Source organism: Haliaeetus albicilla, chromosome 10, assembly GCF_947461875.1.
Source record: "Haliaeetus albicilla chromosome 10, bHalAlb1.1, whole genome shotgun sequence".
NCBI lineage: Eukaryota > Metazoa > Chordata > Aves > Accipitriformes > Accipitridae > Haliaeetus > Haliaeetus albicilla.
In genome coordinates this window covers 40,894,216-40,918,796 of record NC_091492.1, presented here as the reverse complement: position 1 = coordinate 40,918,796, position 24,581 = coordinate 40,894,216, and the positions used below count along the sequence as shown (strand labels likewise).

At 44.6% G+C, this 24,581-nt stretch overlaps 1 protein-coding gene across 7 annotated transcripts in view; it reads right to left on the bottom strand.

Moving 5' to 3' along the window:
- TPCN1 (two pore segment channel 1) overlaps window positions 1-24,581 on the bottom strand; it is a 49,686-nt gene that overhangs the window by 4,849 nt on the left and 20,256 nt on the right. For 6 of the 7 annotated variants that reach the window (XM_069795284.1, XM_069795283.1, XM_069795286.1 and 3 more), the window contains 24 exons: window positions 22,980-23,104; window positions 20,251-20,427; window positions 18,768-18,881; window positions 18,378-18,508; window positions 17,705-17,793; window positions 17,067-17,101; window positions 16,380-16,438; window positions 15,483-15,582; window positions 14,338-14,454; window positions 13,234-13,358; window positions 11,905-11,953; window positions 11,648-11,711; window positions 10,575-10,619; window positions 9,421-9,477; window positions 9,279-9,332; window positions 7,719-7,791; window positions 7,380-7,487; window positions 6,073-6,144; window positions 5,135-5,224; window positions 4,244-4,359; window positions 3,475-3,521; window positions 2,844-2,912; window positions 2,322-2,406; window positions 652-788 (listed from right to left, as the gene is read on the bottom strand). In XM_069795284.1, the coding sequence (XP_069651385.1) occupies window positions 652-788; window positions 2,322-2,406; window positions 2,844-2,912; window positions 3,475-3,521; window positions 4,244-4,359; window positions 5,135-5,224; window positions 6,073-6,144; window positions 7,380-7,487; window positions 7,719-7,791; window positions 9,279-9,332; window positions 9,421-9,477; window positions 10,575-10,619; window positions 11,648-11,711; window positions 11,905-11,953; window positions 13,234-13,358; window positions 14,338-14,454; window positions 15,483-15,582; window positions 16,380-16,438; window positions 17,067-17,101; window positions 17,705-17,793; window positions 18,378-18,508; window positions 18,768-18,881; window positions 20,251-20,427; window positions 22,980-23,104 (2,138 nt within the window). The remainder of the gene's footprint in view (window positions 1-651; window positions 789-2,321; window positions 2,407-2,843; window positions 2,913-3,474; window positions 3,522-4,243; window positions 4,360-5,134; window positions 5,225-6,072; window positions 6,145-7,379; window positions 7,488-7,718; window positions 7,792-9,278; window positions 9,333-9,420; window positions 9,478-10,574; window positions 10,620-11,647; window positions 11,712-11,904; window positions 11,954-13,233; window positions 13,359-14,337; window positions 14,455-15,482; window positions 15,583-16,379; window positions 16,439-17,066; window positions 17,102-17,704; window positions 17,794-18,377; window positions 18,509-18,767; window positions 18,882-20,250; window positions 20,428-22,979; window positions 23,105-24,581) is intronic. The other variant, XM_069795288.1, reaches the window with a different exon arrangement.

Genomic DNA, 24,581 nt, shown 5'->3' with positions numbered 1-24,581 from the left:
TTAAATACTAAGCCAACCAAAGCAAATAAAGGTTGCCTAAGAGACTGTAGCACCTGCACTTTGTAGTGGTGATACAGGAACATAATGGCTATTATTAAAACAACCATTTAAGCTCTTCCCAGATGCATGAGACAACAGTTCTGAGACAAGAGCAGTTACCCAGGTCAGCTCATTTTCCCAATTGCCCATCCTATTTTAGAATGAAAATGTAAGCAGTGCCATGGAGAAAGGAAGCCTGGTGTTTGGAATCGATACCATCATACTGCTGCATAATGTTTCAGGACTGTCCAAGCCTAACTGTACGATGGCACAGAGAGAGATGCAGGAGAATCACAAGACAGTGGCTTCCTTAGAGAAAAACAAATAGACTTTTTTCCATTCAGTACTGGGCCAGGACAGCTCTAAGCAAAGTTTGCAGGCAATAGCAACGAGCCTTTGTCAAGGCTATTCAGAGTGCAGGGGAAATTCAGCTGCTACTTTTCTAGAGCAGCAAAATTTTGTGACGATGCTGCAGAGTCCCTCCAGTAGCTCAGCTCTCAACACTACAGAAACACATGTAGCTTCTCTCTTAAGACAGCCAAAAGGCATTCGTGGGCCTGGCATGCCTCCCTCCCTTGAAGCCGAGAACTTGCAGTAAGTGTTTCCTCTTACCCCGTATTTGTCCATCTGCAAAACAATTTTCTGCAGCTGTGCAGTTTCAGTGGCAGCTGAGCTCCGCTTGTACAGCTCGATTATGCCAACCACTTCCTCCTTGGAGATCTCCTTCTCCAGCACAATGCCATTGTCTTCTGGAGAGGCAAGAAAAAGAAAGAGAAAAAAAAAGTCTCCAAGATGAACATTGCTTCATCAGCCACTACGATAATCCTGGAAGGCAAAGCTTTACAGCACACAGGACCAAGCCAGATGCCAGGCACAGCCTGTACCTATTTTTGTGACTAGAACGTGTATGTCCTCATCCCCCAACAAGGCAGGGAAGAAGTTAACTAGTGTGTAGGGCCAGCGAGCATCTCAGCTTTTTAAACCATCAGGCTCCTCAGTATCTTAAAAAGAACTCTTGTAGCTTTTTCTTGCCTGTAAATTAACTAGCAAAGCAAATAATCACACAGGAATTGCTGCCTTTTGACCTTCAGCTGCCTAACACAGCTTGGGAATTCAGTGTTAACAAATGTCTTTCACTGCACTCTTCAAACTGGGTGCAGGAGGGATCACAATGAAAAGTGTTTCTGTAACTAACACCACCTGGCTCCTATGGGCCTGAGCCATGCAAATCTGATCTTCTGGCACCTAAGAAAGATGAGGGGCTGATCAAAGCTACTCCTATGGCTGGGGCCTTCATCACATTTCTGAGGGGAAGACTGTCTGGTATTAAATATATGAATGCAGCAGCTATGTCCCCTTCCTGCAGAAAAGTGTAAAGAATTAAGATTAGTCTGCATGGAGAATGAATAGAGAAGTCTGGGTGTAGCTCACCTGAAGGAATAGCAGGGGAAGGGCTCTAAGAGATTAATGTGTTTATGGCACCTAAATTAGCAGGTCATGAAGTTACATGCAGTTTCAGACAACCAGCTCAGGGGACAAAGGACAGTGAGTAAAACTGAGACTCACAGGGGTGAGGGGATGGAGACAAGTCACTGTCAGTTCCTAAAGGGTACAGGAAGGCATGCCCAAAACCAGCACATAGTCACCAGTCTAAGTACAACTGGGAGATGTGGTAAGAACTGGATAGGCGGTCCTCCATGTCATGGCAAAGAGTGCTGGCAAACCACTTGGATCCAGCGTTTTGGTGCCCAAAAGCCGGACAAGCCACTTGGAGACATCTTCTGGTGCCAGTGAGTGTATTAGTGAGGAAGGGAAATCGGTTTTTAAAAAAAATAATCACCTTCCCCTCCTGTAAGGTCTCTTGTTGAGCTTTGCTACATCATTGCTGTAATATTTCCTAGATTTCCTTCATGAAATGCACGCAGACTTCCTATCTTCAAATAATTTTGTTGAAACGGCTCAAGTAGTTGAAGTTTATATGCGCACGCACACGCGCACACACACACACACATATATATATATATAAAAAACCACATACATACACACACACACACTTTTTTGGGGAGTGCTGTCGGAGGGATGAGGGGCAGAGCAGAAAGACCAGATAGAAATATCACATAAAAGCATAAGAATGAGCTTAGCAAGACAGGCTAAAAAAAAAAAATTAAAAAAAAAATCAAAAAAAAAATCTGGTCTTTGCTGGCCAATCTCATTTTCTCCTACAGACATAAGACACCAGGGAGAGAAGACACGTTGTAGGTCAACCAGTCCTCAGTTCTGACCTTCTGAATCTTGGTTCTTCCGAGTGTAGTTCATGCGGAAGACAAAAGCATCCAGAATAAAAGCCACGATGATTGTCATCACCACCTGGGAGAGGATGTGAACAGAAGAGATCAGGAGGCTGCTGCTGGGGGATTCTTCCAGCCCAATTCAACAGGAAGCTGAGCCTTTGGTCTGTGCTTCAACAACATGCTCCCCAGCTCCTCCAAGGCAGAGGGGATGCACGTCACACATCTACCTGTGAGTAAACTGGTAACAGTCAACCACAACGGGGACAGAACAAAACTCTTGTGCTGCCCTAGTCCTCACCCCAGGCCCAGATTTGTGCAGCAGCAGCTTTGTCAATGCCCATAAATTCAACCTTCTGCAAGCGATGTGGACTCACACCTGTTTCTGGAAGACGTTTATGCAGAATAGCAAAGTTGTCCTCATTTAGGGATGGAAGCTCCCTCTGGAACAGAGCAAAAGCTGTCTCCCCTCCTCATCCCCACTATTTGATGCACAAAGCATGTCCAGAAACCTACCATGGTCACAATATAGAAGATCATGAAGTAAAGACGGCTCCAGTGAGTGGTTTGGGATGTCACCCCTTCCTAAAGAGGAGAGGGAAGAAGTCAGTAGTGCACAAAAGAAGGGAGAGTCTGCTGTTAACTGCTTGCCAACAGACATAAAGCAGCATAAACACGATCTGTTGCTCATTCATGGCTCCAGAGGTAGCCCCAGGGACTGCCTGTACAATGCTCAATGCCCCAACTGGTCCTTGCAGCTAATCTGCCTCTCAAACTATAAAGAGAGGTTCCTATATGCAAACACACAGAACATTTAAAGCTTGTGGCTGTAAGAGCCGTTGCTGCTATGAGAACACAGCTTGGACAGCAAGGTGACAAGCTGGAATACAGAATGACTTCATTTGTCCAGACCGTGAAACCTGGCCTGAAGGCTGGTCAAGATTCACAAGAAAACATGCCCAGCAGCATGCCAGAGGTCAAATGCCACTGCCAACGATCAGGACCAAAAGATGTCTGACAACAAGTGACAATGTTGGGCCCATCTCCAATCACCAAGGGAAGAAAGCAGCGGTGGCATGGAAGATCTAGCTCAACTGCCAAAGAGTCTGTGCTGTCTATACACACAAGGTAGCTGAGGTTTACTTACCATGATGATGTACCAGTCATTGACGACTGTCAGCTCAAACAGCGTGACTGTATACAAGTGGGAGAAAAAATAGACACAATTGCTTTATCCATCCTGACCTACTTTACAGTGATTCTTAGACAAAGCGTTTGACAGGGAAGACTGACGCAAGACACCAAAGTTTCAATACAGCCAGCAAATCCAGAGACAGGATGCAGACCCTCATCACTGCAATTACTTCAGACAAAGGGGGCTAGATCCACAGAGCCAGCAGCATGGCTTAATCTATATTTCTTAAAAGAATCAGAAACAGACATGACTCTTTCCACTAGAGAGCATGGGGACCTCTGAAATCTCCAGGAGATAAGCATCTCTGCTCACACGTTAAGAAAAATCAATTGGAAAGTAATCAACACATTCAAATTAATTCTTCATCAGTGGGTTTAAAGAAATGTATTAGCATCACTATTGGTTCTTTAGAAGGGCAGTGACTTAAAGCCCTCCATAAACATCTCTGGAAGTCTGGTCTGATCACCAGTTAGAACAGACCTGCTGGCTTCACACTGGCTTTTAAGAGACATCTGCTTACTTTTGCAAAACAGTCATGGCACAATTAGTCAGCTGGAGTTCTCCAGACAGAACGAGCAGGATGCTGAGCGTTTGAGGTGCATTAGTAGGACTCTACGGGAGAGCCCCAGGCTTACATGAGCACCACAGTCCTGCCATCTAGCTCTGCAGGAACACAGATGGAGTAAGAAATAGTCTTTGCTATGGACAAAACTGCCCTTACCAAAGCTGTTCAAAATGTTGTCGAAGTTGTTGAGATAGTAATAACCTTCTTCCACAACCGTCTTGTTGCCAACTGTATGATTCACCCAGCGATAGGAATCTGCGACTGTGCTTGTGCTGGTTGGAGAAACCAGGACAAAGAATGAGAAGAGAACTGGAAAAGCAAGGAAAATCTCAAGGGTTATAAATACCAGAACACTTAGAAGGTGGTGAGCAGGGTGGCAGTTCCTACCTCTTGGCTAACACTTGCCTTTTTCTCTGAAAGAAAGCCTCTCTCCTTCACAGGTCAGCACAAGCCCAGGGAGCACATGGAGTCTTTCTAAGCATTCAGCAAACATTATACCAGCAAAACTGAGTGTCTGAGTTAGACTCCTTGGCTCACACCCTTAAAGCTTGGCATTTCCAAGTGGTCTGCCATCATTTACGATGAGAAGGACACAGGACAGCTTAGCTTCCAAGACCAGCTGAATTTATCTTGGTACAAAGTGAGGCCTAAATATGTAACATGTCTGGCCAAGCAACTCTGGCATCACCAAGACAAAAATCCCAAGTTCACTCTAGAGCAGATGTTACAAGAGTTTCCAGCCACAGTACCATGAAGAAGCCCTCCCAGTGCAGCTAGCTGAGGCAAGTTACAGAGCTCATTAAAACCAGCCAGCCCTACCACAGAAATCTCTCCCTTTCCAAATGCAATGCAAAACCCATTTCATCCAATCTTACCTAGAGAAGTGAAGTGTCTCCTAGATTTTCACAGCATGTTGCCTTAGCTGTAAAACTCCTTTCAGACCCATCCTCTGGCCCCTTCTCCACAGGGAGACAGAGCTGCCAGAGCTTGCTGCTACTGGCTGTGCACCAAAGCCACTGCAGAGGGGAGTGGATTTGTGGTACTCACTTGCAGCAGTTCGGGTAGACCACACCAGCAAAGAACTCCATGCCAACAATGGCAAAGCAATAGTAGAAGATCAGCAGGGTTAAACCCAGGCTGGAGGCAAAAACAGAAAGAGTACTGTGCTACTGAAGAGTTGCTAAGGCAGGGAAACACAAAGTCACAGGCTGGTTGCTCTGGAAGGAATTTCCGACGGATGGGAAGTAGCACCGAAAACCCCAGACCACCTTCCCTGCCACTGTGGCTCTGCTGTTCTTTGCCTGCTCTCATTCAAGAAGTCCTTGGACAAGGAGCTTGCCACTCGCTGAAGAGAGAAACTAAAGAGCAACCTGGATTCCCTCCCAGTCTGCCTTTTTCTGGTAAACAAACGTCTCTCTGCAGTTTCTTTATTAAAGAACAACACACACTGTTTCTGCCCTCTCTATGTCCTTGGATGCAGGGACTGTGCCAAGAACAGGGTTCTCTAGCTAACATGCTCTACTCAGACATACTTCAAGGGAATAAGGTCTGAGGACGCCCCACTCAAACACCAAGCTCCTTCTGCCCCACCATTTCACCATAATGCTCTCAAGTGGCTGTACTAAGGACAGGGCAACATCTGGTACTGACTATATCCATGCCAATGTTTCTCCCACATGGGCCTCCCCTCTCACCAAAAGCTGAGATGGGGGAGAAAAATTAAACAAGCGTTGACTCTTAGTTATCCTCCTAACACAAAAGCAGGAGGCCCAGGGTGCTGGAGTGTTGCTTATCGTATACTGCTCCAAGAAATTGGAAGATTAACACCCCACTGCAGCACACTGAAGAATCAGCAACAATCTGTTGACAGATCAGAGCATAAACACCTTCAGCAGGTTTGACAGGTCCCTATCCTGACCCCAGCCCTAGACACTAAACCTTCACTCCCTTCTCCCCACCATCACCCAAAGAGAAGGAGTTAGTACCTGGCCATCCGGGGGAACAACTCAAACATAGTGTCCAGGACATTTCTGTAGCGCTTCTTCAATTTAAATAGCCTGAAAGGAGAAGCCAGTAGTTACCTAAGCACTGCAAGGTTCCTGGTGTTGCTGGAAATAGTTAAGAGTATCACAGTTCTCTGCACCTCCCAGGTCAACGAACAGTAAGGTTTCCTGACACCAAACTCACAGGATCTGCTCTTGCTTAAATTGTTTCTGCTCACCTAACAATGTCCCGCTGTCCCATCTGAATGTTTATGACATGTTCAACTAGGTGTTTACAGGATTGAGGAATCTCAAGAAAAAGTCTACGTCTTTTTACACAGCATGATGCATAAATAGCTATTTAAAAAAAATAAAAATCATAAGAACTTAAACTAGTCCTGTGTACAGGGTCAGGATTCATTACTCCTTTCCTCAGACACAAGCTTTTCTGTGTTTCCCCCATGACCCAATAAAAATTGATGAAAGAAAACTACATTGTGCCTGCTAATTTAAGATTTGGCAACTCCATCAGCCTTTACAGAGAAACACAGCTGCCAAACACAGGCTTTGGCAGGGGAGCAACAGAGAAAACATTTTTTTTTTTCCCCCTTGAGTGTCATAAAGTGTTCTTTAAATCCTCACTGAAGAGCTAAATTACATTAGCTTGTTTTTAACAAAACAACATTTTGCCTCAAATGCCTTCCCTCTATGGCTCTCAAAGTATTCTGCGAAGGTGAATATACCTCTGTTAACAGCCTTGAGATGAGAGGGTTAATCAGACCCATCTTACTGAGCTGCAGAGAGGTTACAGGCCGCAGTCTTGCTTAAAGTGTGAGATGCAGTTAGAGCAGGGTTGTACTTCACCCTAGAAAGCAGCATCCTTTGAAAACTGTAATTTCTGGTAATTCAATGGAAATTATTAAACTGGCTCAGACTGTCTCACCCTGACAGAAGAGCTTTTCTCTGAACAGCATCAGACAATTTAGAGGAGGTGTAAGAACCCCACGAAGGCAGACACAGGATAATCTGCCCCCGGTAAATCCCTTGATCTCTATTAGAGATCAGCTTAAGCTCCAAAGCACGGGGTTTCATATCCCATCCCAAGTTTTTGTTATCGTTCATTTTGATAACTCTGGCTAATCTCATTACCCCAAGCAATTCCCGTTTGCCATGGTCACGTACCCACAGCGCAATCCTTGCCCTCTCCTGGTAAGGAGCTCGGTCCCCAACTGGATTGATGGAAAACAAGCCTGGCTGTTTTCTTACCCACCTGCTCTCTGTACCCGCCCCCCCCAGCCCTCCTGTCTCACCTCAGCAGCTGAAGGGGTCGCAAGACCACAATGAAGTAGAATGGCTCCATGTTAAATGCCAGTGCCATGAGCCCCAAAAATGCAAACAGGGTGACTGAGAAGTCAAAGCTGGAAAGAAAAAAAGAAAATAAAGTAAGAGCAATGATTTATCACTAGTGTTTCAGTAGAGAAGAGGTACTTGGTGCTGCTGCAGCCTAACAAGATGCACAAGGCCAAAGGCAGAAGAATTATAATAGCCTGCTGACGGCCTTGTCTACAGGCCTAAAAACTCATCTCAGAAGTCGGTCTTTCTGACCCAACAATTTTCACCACCTCTCAAAAACATCAGTGCGCACTTACAGATTCCAACCAGAGGACAGGTACTCAATGGGCCCCAGTCCAGTGGTCTTCAGGAGCAGCTCCACGCCATAGACTGTAAAACAAGATGACAGCCATGGTCAGAAATAAGCAGCATCACAAGGAGGACTTATGCAAAGGCTTGCCCTCAAAGACACGTGGTACTTTAAGTACATGACTTCTGAACATAGGTTTAACAGACCCCCACCCATCCTCCTTATTCTTGGTGAGATGCCAAAGAGACATTTTCCCTCCAAATCAACACATTTTCCTGTATTCATGGCAATTTCTCTCCAGAGCAGCCTACAAAACACTTAGCTGGCTAACACACTATAACTGTTGAGGCACAAGCTCCCGCAGGAAAGGCCAGTAAGTAGTGTAGGGAATTCAGTCCTGCCTGTTTATTTCCTTCTATCTCGGTGGAACATATCCACATCCCGTAGCCTAGCCTTGATCTGCAGGGAGACATCCTTTCAAAGAAGAGCCATCTACTTTCACCCTCTGTCCTAGCAGCACCTTCTGGGCCTGTAGGTTAAAGAACACCATAATAACATGATGACACCTTGTTTGTCATCCCCAAATCTTTTTTTCCAGGTTCCAAGGCAGGGCGGGGAGCAGGAAAGAAACAAAGAGAAGAGCTGGATGACAACATCCTTTGTGAAAAGAAGCATTGCAGAGTGCCTCTGCCTTCAAACTTTCGTAACAACTGTTTTGAAGACTAATGGCCAGGGAAGCACTAGAGCTACCCAGCAGTCAAATAACAGGTTAGCAACCTCTCCTATATTCTCCAGAGAAGCTCTTGCGGCAGTTTTACACACTATTTTGATTCAATGGAGCTACTTCCTTCTCCTTGAGCAAGAGATACTAGGAGAAGGGAAGTGAATTCACATCACTGAAGAGTTCTAGGGCAGTGCAACGGAACCAGCACATGGAGATGCAATTGCTTATACTTAGGCTGAAAAGGAAGACTAAGGTACATGTTCGTGGAGGGGATGAAGTTCAATTAGAAAACTCAGCTTGTCAACTAGTTCATCTAGCCCTTTCAGTCTTCTCCTCAGCATGCTCCTGCACTCTGTACTCCAGCAGGACTGCCTTGCTTTGTGTGGCAGAGAGCCAGCTTACAGCTGCGATCAGATCAGAGCTGGTAATGCCTCCTGGAATAGTCAGTGCAGCGCAGAGCAACGTGAGCAACTCCACACAGAGCCATCACAAGTCTGGAGGAGCTTATCACTTTGCACGCTGTGCCTAACAAACGAGGCTATTCTGCTCTCAGGCTGAAGCCAGCTTTAAGAGTAATACAGCAGCTTTTGCAGAGAGTTGCACCAGAGGCAAGAGGCTCCCCAGACGGCAGTGGCACAGGCAGCTGTGTAACAGTGCAGCAGTGTTCACATGGGTCTGTATGGATGCTGCCAATCCCTGCCAGGCACAGCATTGTTCTAGATGGAGTCTGTAGGCCTGTGGCTAAGTTTTAACTTCAAACTGAATAAACTTCTGGGAACAGAGCTGCCTATTCCCCTCCCAACTCATGAAATGACACAGCTCTGCTGGGAGGCACCAGCTTACTTGTGAGGAAGACTATGTAGCTCCACGGGACGTTTCTGGAGAAGAAATTCCCTCCTGCAAGACACAAGAAGAACTTTTTCTAGCCTTCTCTTTTTTAATCCCCTAGCATCACAGTCAAGAAACAAGCTGCAATGTTTCCTACCTTGCAGCATGAAGGTTTCAACAAGAATCCAAATTCCATTCACAGCCACCACAGTATCTGGAAAACAAAGTAAAAACCCATAGCAAGAACACTCCTGGACCAGAGGACATCCATTTCCTAGGCTAACAAAAAGAGTACAATATAGGACAAGTGGCAGGGTCATTGTTTCCAATTCAATGAACAAATCGACCTCATAACTTGGGAGAGTCTTCTACCCTGACTTTTCCCAGGCCTTTAACAGATGCAGTACCTTTATCTTCAGAAAGAAACAAAACTAAACCAAAACAATGGTCTGAATCATGCCCAATCATTTTTACTCATCATTATCTTCCATTCTGCCATATTTCAGCTTCCTCCTAGCACTGGCGCTTCCTCCTAGCACTGGCACAAGATCTCGAGAACCACTGGGTCCCCAGCAGTGCGGGACAAAGCCCTGTCAGCTTGGATCTGTCGCTGCTCCCTAACATTCAAATCCTGAGAACTGAAGGTACAGGACTTCTTTTCACTCAGATCTCCTCACTCCACCCCACCTCACCCTCTTTAGTTTAGCATCCCAATTTACTAAATACTTCTCCAACATTCAAAAAAACCCCCAAATTACTGAGTAGGAACAGATTATTTAGAACATAGCAAGTAGCACCACGAGTGCTACTCTTTCTTCTCTAGAGAAGAGGAGCACAGAATCATTCTTGCAGGCAGTACAGTTGCCAAGCAATCTCTCCAGCAATGATGATGCTTGCACCTTCTCAAGTGCAAAAGGAAGAAGGTGGTTGACTGGCAAGGCAGTTCCTTACCCAGCATGTTCAGCTGCAAGATAAAAACCCCAAGGCTTGTGAAAGCTAACCACCAACCTACCTAAATGCAATGAGCTGACTTCTACAGAATCAGACCCACAAGTACGTTATGAAGTAGTGAACCAACGAGCCTCTCCAGAAGACTCAACACAGCGAGAGCTGAGAGTCCAGGCTGCAATAGTGGTCAGTACGAGTATGCAGTTGCCCCTCTCTCTGCCAAAACTCCAAAATTTGTACGTGAGCCATGGCTCAGATGCTCAGACCAAAGACCAGGCCCCACCACGCTAAGTCCTTGCAAGCATACCAGGCCTATGTGATCAAGGGAGCCTAACAGAGAGACAGCTCATTACTTCTACTTACACATGGTGTATTGGAACACACGGGACTTCACAAGGATGTTGATGCCTGCGTGAAGGAAAGTATGACAAAACAAATGTTCACGTGATCCTCCATACCCCACACACAGATTGCTCTACGTTTTTCTTAGAGACATTTTTCATACCAATCCTCAGCACAGAAGCTAAACAGATTAGCAGATTATTAACTTCTTGGGACCAAATTCAGGTTTCCTCTAGAATTTTAGCAGCAATGAACTCACTATCCTTAACCCCCGAGATGCCTTCTTTTTCTCTATGTACTAGTTCTGCAGTGTGGACAGAGGTAAATGCAGCTGCTGAAGCACTGCCTGTGTTTGGAACAACACATTTGCTGTCAAGAAGGGTTGAATGCATCAGCAGAGATATGTAGGACTCCTAAGACAGCTGTGTGTTTGGATCAAGATGGTATTAACTGTTTCCCACTCGCATACAACACTGAAAAATAATTGCAGATAAGTTCTTATTTCAGTCAGGACACTTGGGACATGGGACATAAATCACATTTGCAAGACGGATTACACGGATGAGTATTTCAGACCTCTTTCCCCTTCCCGAGCAGCTGCACTTGACCTGTACGAGCGCTGCAACCACATATTGGGACGAGGAAGCCTAGCAGCTTTTGTGAAAACACAACTGCCACTCCACAGACACTGCTGTGAGTTGCTGCCTGGGCTATGGAGAAACTCTGTAAACTCTACTAGATTCAGCAATCATAAATCCCCACCTAATCTCTGTGCTGAAAAAGGAATATGGCCCTCCATGACCTCAGGGTCTGCTTTGCTACAGAGCTTCTGCGAAGAAGTCTCTTATTTTAAGGAAGCCAGGGTTTGGGTCAGAGCACAGGGAATATTTACATGACAGAAATGTTCCTTGGAGACTCTGAATACAAGGCTCTGGCCTTGGAGGCTCTGAAAACACAGAGAGTTGGTTAGTAGGCCTTCCCTCAGCTGTTTACCAGGGACATAAGAGAAGGTCCCTTCAGAGGCCCCTGTCTTTGTAAAGAAATGCTCTTCCTGTTAGTTGAACACATGCTGTCATGAAAACACAGCCTGTTACCTTTAAAAATAAGGAATGCTGTCCGTGGAAGGTCATCAAACCAGTGCTCGCGATTTCGTTTTGCCTGGAACAGCCACGATCAGAAGTAGTCAATGCTACATCCATACAAAAAACGTGCAGTGACAGAGACCCACCTTATCCCCATCATCTGCTGCTTTTAGATTGCCTTTTCTTACCCACCTTCTCTTTAATCTCTGGTCTCCTTTGCTGTCCCTCCCACACACGCTTCCCCTCTGCTCCACACAATAAATACTTACCTTCCATTTTAAGCCAACAACTTCATAGAAATTGTAAAAATCCTTTAGACTGCAAAACAGAAAGAAGCATCTGATCAGAGCCTTGGAGTTGATTAGATCCTTAATTGTCCTTGTCAGGCATCATCAGTAGAGAGTCCCTGGAAGTTATTAACTCCTTATTAGAACTGCAACCACAGTTGATATAACTCAACACTGACCTCTTCCCAGTCTGGCCAAAGGTTACTGACTGACAATAGCCAGAACAGGGTGCAAAGCCTACCTTCTTTCTGTAATGCTACAGCCCTTAGAGGAAACTCTGACTCTCCTGAACTCCAGAATTTTACCACTGAAAGGAAAGACCTGAGGCTTAGATAACAAACTCCAAGGGACAGAGATTGTACTGCTCTTCATGAAGAAGTCTTGGACTGTCTTAATTACTTGTACAGTTCTTTTCTAACAACTTTGCGCATTTTCTTTTCAAGGTAACAATGAAATTTGAAAAAGGACATGAAAGCAAAGAAACTCATAAAATGTAAGTACCTGTCTAGGTGCTCAAGGTCAGGCCTGTAACAGCTTTAGGTATCTGAAAGTGAGGACGCTGAACTTTTCAGACTCTTATTGGTGTCATCAGGTGCCTAAATTTAAAAACTCAGTCTTTCTCCCTATGCCATTTTCCACACTTCTTTGTGGCACTTGACTTTAAGGAGAAGGATCGGCACCTGTTTCATGGGAGACTCACTCCAAGCCTGTCTGTGGCCAGAACAAAGGAAAAGGAAGAGGAGGTCTCCTGCTGTAATTTCTTCTACTTCCATGCTGGCTGGAGTTAGCTGCACCCACCCACCAGAATGGTAATTCTCTGCCTCATAACACAGAGGATGACAGTCCTGAAAGCACCAGCAGAACCAGATTTTAATTAACAAAACCCTGGGGGACACAGCCAGCTGCTGGAAAAAAAAACAAAAAAAACCAAAAAAACTTGTTAAGCTGTGAGGCTGCACTGTGTGAAGAAATGCTCTTTGCAGGCTCTAATGCTGTTCCTTAATTTCTCGCTCCTCTGTTCTGGCAGGGGAGGTGGAAAATAGAGGCTGCCTGGTGGCTGCCAGCAGATCGCTGTATCCACAAGAGGGCATGCAGGAACTCCATCACCTCTGAAGAAAAACCTCAACTCTCAGGGTACCCACACCTCCAAGCTCCCTGCTTCCCAGACAAATCCTTTCAATCATGTAACTCTATTCCCACATCCCAGACAAGTTTCCTTCCATAAACCCAGCCATCCTCTCTGAAGTACAGCCTAGCTTCAGAGAGTGAAGCAACCTCCCTGCTCTGGGTGCAGCAGTAAGACCATCCTACCTGACTAAAGAAGTATTGCTTTGATTCAGTGCTTTGAAAGTGAGATATCGCTCTCTGGCACACATCCGAGGCTTGTAAAACCGCAACAGCCCTTCAAAGTGCTTGAAGGAAATTCCAGACGGCCTCTAGAAACAAGGGAATGTTGTCATAAGCAGCGACATCAGGCAGAAGCACATAGAGGCTAGCGTATTTAATTCTCACTCTGGATTTGTTTTAAGCAGGATTTCTACATTATCGTAAGATGCCATTATAACTAAGCCCCAAAAGTACTCTAAGCTATTACTTTAACGTACTGAGCTTATCCCAGAGCACAGAGATCAGAAAACTGCACAGAGGCAGTCGGTCCCTCCAGCAAATGCAGAGCTGTTCCCTGTTGCCCTATCATGTGAAAATTGTCCAACTAGACACCCCAAGCAACAGAGTTCAAGCACTCTTCTTGCAAAAATTAGTAGAGAGCCTAATAGATCCCATTACTGGCACTTTATTAAGACTATCAGCTATTCCTCAGGAACTGTTCATACAATGAAAGTGCCCTAAACATGAACTAATCTACTAGAAGTGGGTTAGTTATTTTGGGGCCTTATTTCTCTTCCTGCTCCACAAGTTAAGCAAGAAATCAACCCTCTCCCCCAGTGCTCTGTCCCTGTAAAGAGTTGTTTGTAGGTGAATTACTTCTGTTTCTGCACCATTTACTCATGCAGTATCTAGCAACTGTACTGTACATTCACATGTATAACCAACCCCTCTTCTAAGTACTGGTGCTTGAGAAGCAAGTCCTCACGTGACCCACACTGAATCAGAGAGAAATCAATGATTGCATGCTCTCCAGAACAAACTTCACTCATTTTATCAAGACACTTCCATAACCTCACATGGGTCTGAAATTCAGACTACTTTGTGTTTTCTCCAGAAACAGATATAAACAAGTTACACAATGAAAAAACAGTAGCCCTTGGCAAGTATGGTTACAGTCAACAGATATAAATCAACTTTTCTGGAACATGCTCTTTAAACACTCCAGACCACTTGTGTTCTTAAAACACGGCTGACCTCCCCTCCTGCCGCATCCCAGGCTGTTCTCAGCCTCCCTGCAGGGCCCTGTACCTGTTTGGTGATCAGCAAGCGGTAGGCATGCTGTATGGCTGTGCGCTTGTGCAGCAGCAAGGACTTAAACTTCCTTTTCTCGATGTCATTGAAAGTGTCGAACACAACAGCGAGAAGCTGCAGAGAGAAGACAGGAGAGATCCGCATACTCTGTGGCTACCTGTGCCAGTGCTTCTCGAACAGTCAGGAACATCTAGAGCCAAGAAGACGCACTGCCTGCAGGAGGAATTTACTAAGCGCTACACTGACTGAGACAGAATGTAGTCAGCAAGGGCCCATTGGCCATACGGGATCCCACAAAAGGATCGCCACGCACGCTGCACACACATTGATCCACTTTTTGGAAAAGGTCCAGATGTTTCTGGCCTCCTAACGCTCACTAGTGGTTTTAAGAGCTAAGACTAAACCCCACACATGCCAACAGAAAACAGTATCATAAGGTTTGTTAAAATGCCCTGATCTCTTCCTGGAAAGCGGGTTTTGAGGGCTGCTTTCTGGACTTACCCTTCCACGGGAGCTTTGGCAAACACATGTCAAAACTAACCCTCCATCTAGGACAGCAGCAGCGAAATCCAAGCCCCCTATAAGCATCAAATCACTCACCTTGAGCTGTAGAATTCCTCAACTCCTTTGACAACCCCTTTTCCACCGCTCACATCCTCACCTGAGCTGGTCTTGGCCCTGCCTAGATGCTGTGAGAAGCAACGCCAGCACAGCAGCCATGCTCTCACACTGCAGTTATCAGCACTCTTCAAGTCCTGCCATACTTAGTAATTCCATCCCCTTCAAACTGATTTACAAAGTATTTCAGGCAAGCCCAGATAATAAAATGCCATTTTACGATAAATAATTAAGACAGAAAAGGACAATAAATTTCATGCAACTGAGTATGTCACTCCAAGCATGATATTAATGTGAGAGAAGTTGAAAGATATTCGTATCATTCTGTTTCCTGTGATTTAGTTCAACACCTTGTGGTTAAACTTTAAAAGACTCCTCTGTGTAGCAAAGCTGCCATTTCTAGAAGTATTCTGCCAAAGGGTCTCAGATTATTACAGAGCACTCTTGGGAATAGGGAAACTCTGCTGGGCAATGAGCTCCAAAGTCAGGCAGAGAGAAGTCAAGTGCTTCAACAAGAAACTCACCAAGTTCATGATGAAGTACAGCTCAATGGAGAGATACACTATGAAGAAGACACAGGACCAGGGGTTCCGGGCATAAGATGGCATCATCACGTCAGGGAAACTGCATCCGAAAAAGACACAAGTTTAGGCACCAAATATCTCACGTTACACTTCCCACTACAAAGGCAAGAGGCACAGGACATGGGGGTGTGTGTGTAAACTCACATCCAAAGATCTGCACATTTCTGCAAAATGTGTGGTTGCTCATGACACAGAAGTTTGTGCCTAGCAACGAGCAGCAAGAACACGGAGGCATGATGAAAAAGATAAATATGAAAAGCACATTCCTTGCACATCCGGAAAACGAAATGGTCAAAGGGGATTTGTAACGTGGCTAAGGGTTGTGCTTTGATACTTAGCAATACAGCCTTGGTGTAAGAGTGTTACAATCTAAGATTTATTCCATCCTGTGCTAATTTCCTAATCCTCAGAGCTCTCCCTGACAGCAGATCAATATTTACCTACTGTTGTTATCCCCCTTTCCTGGCAGATAGGTGAACCGAAGCAGAGGAATAGGAAGCTACTTCACAACAGCAAACTGTCGACTGACAAAGGAGCACAAATAGAAACTTTCCCTTCTTGGACCAAGGCCTAATAAAGCCGTTTCCTCCTTTATTGCCCTCACAGCAATGAAGTGGCCTGAGTCACTCAGAGATAACTCTGCATCTGAGGTCACAGTGTCCTAAAACAAAATGAAGTACCAGTTCTTCCCATGCAGGCTGACCCAGGAAATCTCTCTCTCATGCAGAGGAAAGGGGTCACATTTGGAGACAGAGCATTTCTGCAAATAAACTCTTCCCTCTGCTAGACTTCTCTGGGGACAAGGGGAAAGACTGAGCTAGAAAAGCATGAACTTACTTTGAAGTGGTCAAAAGCACGAAGAGATTCACGAGGCTGTTCTCTAAGGTATTGAAGTACTGAAAGAAAAAACTCCCATGACAAAACGCAAGCAGAATTTCATAGTGACATTTCGTTCAAAAAACAAAACAACCAGCCCACCCACCCACTTGAATACAGGCACTTCTACAAGTCCCTGATGCCTCCCCTAGGGAAAGGGCACTTCAGCATTAATCCTTTTTAAAGGTCCCTTAGAGATAGCATGTGAAGAGTTAAAACAATCAAAAGCTCATCTACACATTTTTCTAGTAGTAACTCCTAGCAAGCTACAGCCTCGGCAGCAGCAGGAACTCGTGGCTGCTAGAGTCTGACAGCCACGGTCTGAGGTGGCCGAGCTTTCACCCAGATACCTTCCTCCCCTGGGGACAGTGGCAGGTGGCTCGTTTGACGGAATTAAGACAACAAAAACAAGGAACAACTATGGGAACGTTCCCTTTGGGACATCCTGTCTTTGAGGAAGTTCTCTGCACCGTCTTCCTTCCCAGCAGGGGGTAAACCAGGGTAACACTGCCAACAGCCTCTGACCAGCTAGCATCTGGCCTCCCAGGCCACCACACAGGAATAAGCTACATCTACACAGTAACGTTTGATTCTCAAGCTGGTCAAAATGGGACTCAAGCTTCAGTTCAAAAAATCAGCGATACTCACCGGATCTGAGTGGTTGGGAGAAAACAAGTAAAAACCTAGAGAAGCAGCAGAGAAGGCAGAGGAGGAGAGAAGAAAGGGGGAAGTACAAACAAAAATAAAGTCTGTTTAATGTCAAGCAGTAGAGTGGTGAGTCTGCTCCCGAAAAGAAGGTAACACTAAGAGTAACCCCTCTCTGACACCATGAAAAGTATCTGGAAGGGCTTCTCCATACAGATTTGCCAATATGCGTCATCGGTATTTCACCGAGTCTTTCAGAAAACAAGCTTTCTGGGGATGGTTTGAGTCTAGGACTGTAGCAGGTACACTACAGACACATGCATTCGTGGGAACATAGATTATACTTACAAGATTGAGGAATAGTTGATGGAAACAGAGCTTGGAAACCACAAACACACATACCACAGACTATCCTTTGGAAGAGGTCAAAAGGACCTTTGTCTCAAAATCAAATACCCAGCTTCTAGATTTTTTTGATCTTTAATTCTGCCTTCCAGATGACGGCAGATGAAATGGGATAAATGGAAGATCCTGGCAGGACTCTGAATCTGATCAGCTTTATATTCATCCAGGCTGTCTGTGCTGCTTTTGGACAGTAACTGGTTAAGAGCATCACTTCACCTGCCATAAATACAACTCACCCAGGATGGCAAAAATCACCATGAAGAAAAGCAGGAGGAGAAGAATGTCAATAAATGGTGGGAGGGACTGGAAGATCTGTCGCAGATTTCTGAAAAATAAGAAAACATTAATAAACAAAAACTTGCATGTTTTCTCCTCTGGGTTGGCAGGGGAAAAAACCCAACAACACACCATACTTGAGGACTTTCTTCCTACTCCCTCCAGGGATTAAAAGTAGAATGCTAGGTAAATTAAGATTGTTTCTAAGCTACCTATCTGTCCTTTGCAATCAGTTCTCAGGTACTGCAAACAATACTAATGTCACCCTGTCAACTTGACTTCTCCAGACTAAAGACTAGCTCTGTGATTCATTGTGCAGCCTACAGGCAAACCTAGGAGCCAGAAACAACACAGCCACATTCACGCATTGTGCTCTCTGAGGTAGTTTATACATCTGAGGACAGTACACATAACCACTGTGTACCGTGATCGCATCCAAAGTTACTACCTGTGAAATTTCCCTACATAGGAAAGACACTAGGTACGCTTCAATCACAATTACAAAAGACCTCTGAGATCTGAAATGCCCATGAAAGACACTTATTTTCCTGAGATGTCTGCAGGATCAGAGTGCTTTTCCTCCACCCTAGTCACAAGCATGACAGCAGAAAACCCAGCCAGCTGACCACTCACCTTCTGACGGCACCACAGTAACGGCAGTCCACCAAGAAGATACAGCGCAGAGCTCTCGTTATCCGGACGTGCGAGGTTTGGCGTACCAACACCACGATGGCTTCTATGAACTGTACAAACAGCACGCAAGTCTGCAAAACAGGGGTTTAATGAGAGGCACAGCTGCAGTCTCATTCTGGGAAAGGCAAAGCTCTCACTGACCACCCATTTATTTGGACACTTTAAGGATGGGAGGTGTCCCGGACAGCTTGGAGATCTCACATGAATCATTTGGCAGCTGGGACACACGGCTAAGTCATCTCTGCTACAGTACAGGCCAATATTTAATCTGGTTCTTTGGCTCCTGAAGATGCTGAAGGAGAAACACTGACAATCATACAGACAACTTACCTTTACCATAGTCCTTTTGTGCCTGATAAAGGTTTGGAAGCCCAGCCACCTCATCTTCATTGAGAGTTCAAAGACTACCACAATTAACGCAAACAGCTCCAGGGTTGCATGGACCTGTTACAATACAGTAAAGCTTAAACCAGTGCTTCTGATTACAAACAGCAGCACATCAGAGGCCACACTTCTGCCCTTCCTTTTTCAAGAAGCATGTGGGTTTGACAACAGTCTGAGCACAGCTCTGTGACATGCAGGAAAGCCCAAGGCCACTCTTAAATCTAGCACAGCACTGTTTTTCAAAGTTTCTATACGTACTGCTTTGTGCTTTTATTAAAGCCTGTACAATTTTCCCCTAACCAGTATCAGCCCAGAATTTCCTGAAATCCACATCCCTTTTGGACTTGAATAACACATCAAAAAAAAGTATCGATACATTTGAAACAAAAGGGCAAGACACCAGCAATCAGGAATTTGAGCAGAAACACTTTTAAAAGATTGAGACTGTAATTTTCTTAGTGAAATGCAGGAAGGAGAGCTGTGGGGCAGAGAGCATTTACATAGAGAAGGCTTTTCTCTTGAACCAGACATTCTGGATAACCACAGACAGGGTCCTGATCAAGCTCTGGAACAGAACACTGCTTTTAGCAGTGCTGAAGGACCCCTTCCCTGTCAGAAGATGCAAAATGCACCACAAAGACGACACCAGTATTTTCTTACAACCTCAGCTTTAGCCACAGCTCAAAACCCAAACTGAGTTATGCAGCCCTGACTCATTTTGAGGAATGCTTTGACCCGAGGGTTGTCAAGGCTGTTCTACACCCCTGGCATGGTCCTAGGGTGCCATTAACAGCTCCAGAAGCAGATGTAGATTCTCCCACCAGCAACAGCAGCTCCTAGCACTGTGCCTGACAGCGGTACCTCATGAAGCGGTTGTGGACCAACAACGTTACACATCAGTTTGTGTATCCCTTCTCTCAACCTAAATTTTGTGAAGGTTAGACGTAAAACTTCAAGTCACTCACACACAGACACGCTAAAAAGAGTCCTCACAACGCTGGGAGGAGAGGACGGGAGAAGGTTTAGCAGCCTGTCCCAGGCTCAGATCTGTTTGTGTTCTAGGAACCAGTGGTGGTGCTGCGTTAATGGCACCAACCCTGACAATGACTTTAAAACTACTCCATCAAAGCACACAGATTCTTGAGTTACCTCAAGGAAAAGCAAAAACCACACAATTCTCTAACAGTTACAAAATTTAAGAACTGCACAAACTGGTAACATGAAATGTGTCACTTTCATTGTGGTCTATGCACATCAGATGGAGAAAGGATGTTTTGCTAGTTGACATATCTGCTGTCAACCAATTTACAGAACAAGGCCAGGTGTTTTTTCCTACTACTACCTTCTTCCTCCATGCTTAGCCTTCTTTTTCCTCTTACCCACCACTGCAAAACAGGCGGACTTCTTCATTTTGCCCCAAAGTACTTACAAAGATGCCAAGACGGAGCATAGGAACAGCTGGTGCCTCGCAGAGAGACAGCAACAGGAGAAGCAGTGCTGTGCTCAGCTCCATTAGGTAGAAAAGGTGATTGTGTGCAAAGAGGTAGGCAGCAAGTGCTTTGGCATTTTTGGGGTGAGTGAAGAACTTATCATTATTTTCTCCTTCCTAAGGCAGTAGGAATAAAGAAGAGAATAGCATTAGTGACTCTTGGTACTATAACAGAGCTTTCCACATGAAGAATGCAGACTTTTATAAGGATTAGATACAATTCCCAACAGACTATTCCCACTTTACAGCCTGACATTGATCTGTTTATTGAGGAATGAACTCCACACACTTGGGACATCTCCTTCTGTTCATAAGCATATTTCAGTAATGAAACTCATTAATATCCACAAACTCCTGCTTCAGAAACCCTTGAGCCTTTTCAAAATAAGGAAGAGTGCTGCAAGAGTTTATAAAGGTAGGCAAAGAAACTTTAGTCAACATCCCAACATAAACACAGCACTTCATTTACTTGCAACCACTTCCACATGTTTGCAGACTCATTTGATTAAACTTCTCCAGGACAGAACACGAAAACACACAGATAAGCTCCAGGGCACCTGGCTGACAGTTGCTCCTCCTTATCTTGGCCTTGCAAAATATCTGGGAGAAAACACTGGAGCACACACAGTGTTTTCTCCTTCAGGAATGTGAGAAGACAGACTCCATGAAAAATTAACAAGTCTCTATGCTGATTTGTCATTCCCTTTTAACTAGAAAGCTTAATTAACATTAAAAGGTCAGATACTCCATCTTAACAGTTTGCCTACAACTGATTTTTAAACAGCTACATCATTACTATTTTTACCTCTAGGACAAAACTTAGTTTGGGGAGAATTTAGAGGTTTTTCATGCAGAACCACCCAACAGCTTCTCTTTCTTGAGTCAATAGTTTAAGCAAGGGAGCCTTTGTCACTCACAGGAAACTTGCTGCCTCTTGGAAGCAGTCATAAGAGATCATTTTTTCCCAGCTGGGACATACAGATGCACAATAAGTTTGGTTGTTTTTTTTAAATTAACGTATTTCCAGGTAAACAATTACTCTAAGGACAGTAAGTTATTACTATCAAAGCGGAATAACTGTGATTGCAAATGGATAACAAGGTCAGGAAACAGGATCTCCTTTAAGAAGTGAAGCATTCTCGAGACTAATTCATAAGAGGGTTTCAAATGTTTCTCATTTACTTGTCTCACAAGCAGGCTCACATTCTATTTAAGAACAAACAAACACTGCCCGGTCAGTGAGCCAGATTGCAAGCAGGACAAAACCCAGCAGCAAGCTCCATAAAATGCAAGCCCCCCCACTCAAAGAGAATGCTAGCTTAGATCAGCAGGGCATTCTTATTCATGCCTGACAAAACACACTTGCAGAATGAAAAATAATCTAAATTCTGCCTCTTGGTAGACAAGCAATTCAAAACGTTGCTGGACAGCAAAGTCCTCTTATTCAGATAAGACACTCTTGCCTGCAGCTACTGGTTCAAATAAACAATCTGCATGCTCTTTAAGTTATGTCTACTTCAAGGACACTGTCATCATGACCATTGTTCAAAGCAGCAGCAAGAATAATCTGCATCTGAAGGGCCAAGCCTGCTGCGTACATTACCATCAGACACTGCAGCAACTCAATGACCCTTTGCAGAGCATCTCCAATAATCATGAGTTTAAACAAAAGCCCAGGAGGGGCTGGAGCTACCATTATATTATCAGTGCTGCTCTAGCACATGACAAAGCTGAACTATTACCAGGGTTCAAGCCTACTCAGTTTTAAAATGTCAGAGAAGCAATACTTCTCAGTCCTGTGGGGTAGGAGCAGGGAGGGACAAATGGTTTCAATCACCTTGCAGTGGCTTAAGCAAAAAAACTAACCGGGTCCAAAGCATGTCAAGCTGCAATGCAGAGCCTTTGAAAGGGAACAAAGAGAAGGAGGAAAGAAGGACAGTAAGGGAACCAGCAACAACTTCAGACTGGACAGCTCTGAGAGAAGCTCAGTTTTGATAGCTAATTCATCACACCAGACTCTACATCAATCTTAAAAATATTATACCATTGTTGGAGTAATGATGGTGTTTCCTGTGACTGGAGCATGGGTGAGGTTTTTTTGTTTGTTTGTTGTTTTTTCTTTTAAAATATGATAAATTTCATTCCTGGGCTGATCCTAATCTCAGTATGCTTTCTGAATCAAGAAATCAAGACCTCTACCTTCTCTTGTGTCTTACATGACCTGAAGGGCTTGACTGATGCTAAATGAACATCCCAGGACCACCCACCAAATCTGTGGCCAAGGCAGGATTAGGACCTGCACATTCAGAACACGAGATGTCTCCAGGAGAGCACTGACCATTCACCTCGGAGTGACTGAAGAGATGAAATGACAAGTTACGGAAATCTCCATGGCAAGGTGGCATGAACGTGTGCTGAATCCCTCAACTACTGCAGTCCTTCACACTGGGAGAGATGGGAGAGGATGGGTAGCTTGTTCAGTTGCTCCCAAATGACTTGCCAGAGCCCATCTGATGGTGCTTCCAGCATCACCCTGCTCTTTAAGCAGATTCCTTTGCAAAGCACCAAATTTTTAACATCAAACAGAAGCTCTTTGTTTCTTATAATCAAGAACTACCATAGTTTCAGAAGTCCATTTTTCACACAAAACACCAAACAGCAGGGCTCACCTGGAGGTAGATTGCTGCCTCTTGGTAGTTCATTTCCCAGTTGTGTCGGGCAGAGCTTTGCTGCGCGCAGCAGTCTCCTGCAGCAGGGCTGGATGCATCATTAATAACGTCATAGCTACCTCCATCTGCACCAGTACAATAAGAGAAAAATTGATTTACAATTAGGAGAGCTGAGATTGATCAGGAGGCATGCAAACTAGCCAGGCACTGGGACCAGAGACAAGTATCAAGAGGTGGCAGAGTACCCAGGAAACTGGCAGCTTGTACACAGACAAATTGACTCTTCCCATGTAGGAGCTTTTAAGAGACACACTCAAACTCAGCACTTCAACACAGGAATGCTCCCAGAAGATAATCAAAGGAGACAGCATCCTATTTAATACTATAAGCAGGTCTCCTGGCTCAGGAGATCTGTGCTGTCATGTTCGTAGCATACTATCAGCAGTCATAAACCATAAACAGGCAGCTAACAGCTAGAAGTCTCCAAGGATGTCCAACCCACAAAATAAAAGTAGGCTTGCTAAAGGAACACTGCCTTTTCACATTTAATGGTAGGAGAGACCACAGAAGGATGGAATACAGGACTACCACTGGCAAGGGAAACCGGTCTCAGCATAGAAGCTGCATAGTACACTAATAGCAGCAGTCAGTATTTTTAGTAGAAAGCCTCATTTTTCAGAGCTCTCTAGAGTCATTAAACAATGCATCTTTGCAACACTCTCTTTGATGCAGATAAGTACCAATACCCCTCTGATGAAAACAAACAGCAAGACTAATTTTCTGTTCATATCCCATAGACTGATACTGAAACTTCTAACAGCGTGTCTTTCTCACCAATAAAGCACTATAAAACAATGCTTTACTGAACATTTGTACCAGATTTCATAACTAAAGATTTCTTTTAAAAAAATACAATTCAACTGCAAAAAGCAACTCCCAAGCATAGCAACACATACTAGTGCCCTTCCCATGGGAGAGCTATGCAGGCCACGTACATAAACTCCACAATACTTGCCATTTTTTGCATTCAGCAGCCTCAGTGCTATTAAGACACATGAAAAACATGCATGAAGACAAGAATTGTTCAAAAAGGGAATGTCGCTTGCTTTCTTCTTCTGGGACTGGAATTTTTATTTTGCACCTTTGACAAAGAATACTGAGCAGAGACCCCAGAGAAGTGAGACCTGCTTAGGGCCACACATGAAACCTGTGGCGGAGCTGGCCATGCACTCAGTTCTGCAGAGTTTCAATCATTACCCAGACCACATGGTTGTTCTTGCTCTCAGTGGAGACTTCCCTCCTCCAGTGCCTCATGTTCCCAAAGAGGGTACACGTAAAATTGATCTTGCCAGTGCAAAAGTGCTGATTTCCCTCTTTTTATGAGCACTGAAGCTGTGATGCGGTAGCTTGTTCTCTCTGACTTACAAGAAGTTATTTGAGAGAGGGGAAAAAAATTACAATTTGCTGAAGATTTGCTGCATCTCTTTGCTATGACAAAATAATGACAAAATAATCCTTATTGAATTACTGATTCAGTCTTTCTAGAACACCCTCTGGAGTGGAGAAAGAGTCCATGCCAAAAACTCTGCACCCACCAAGGGA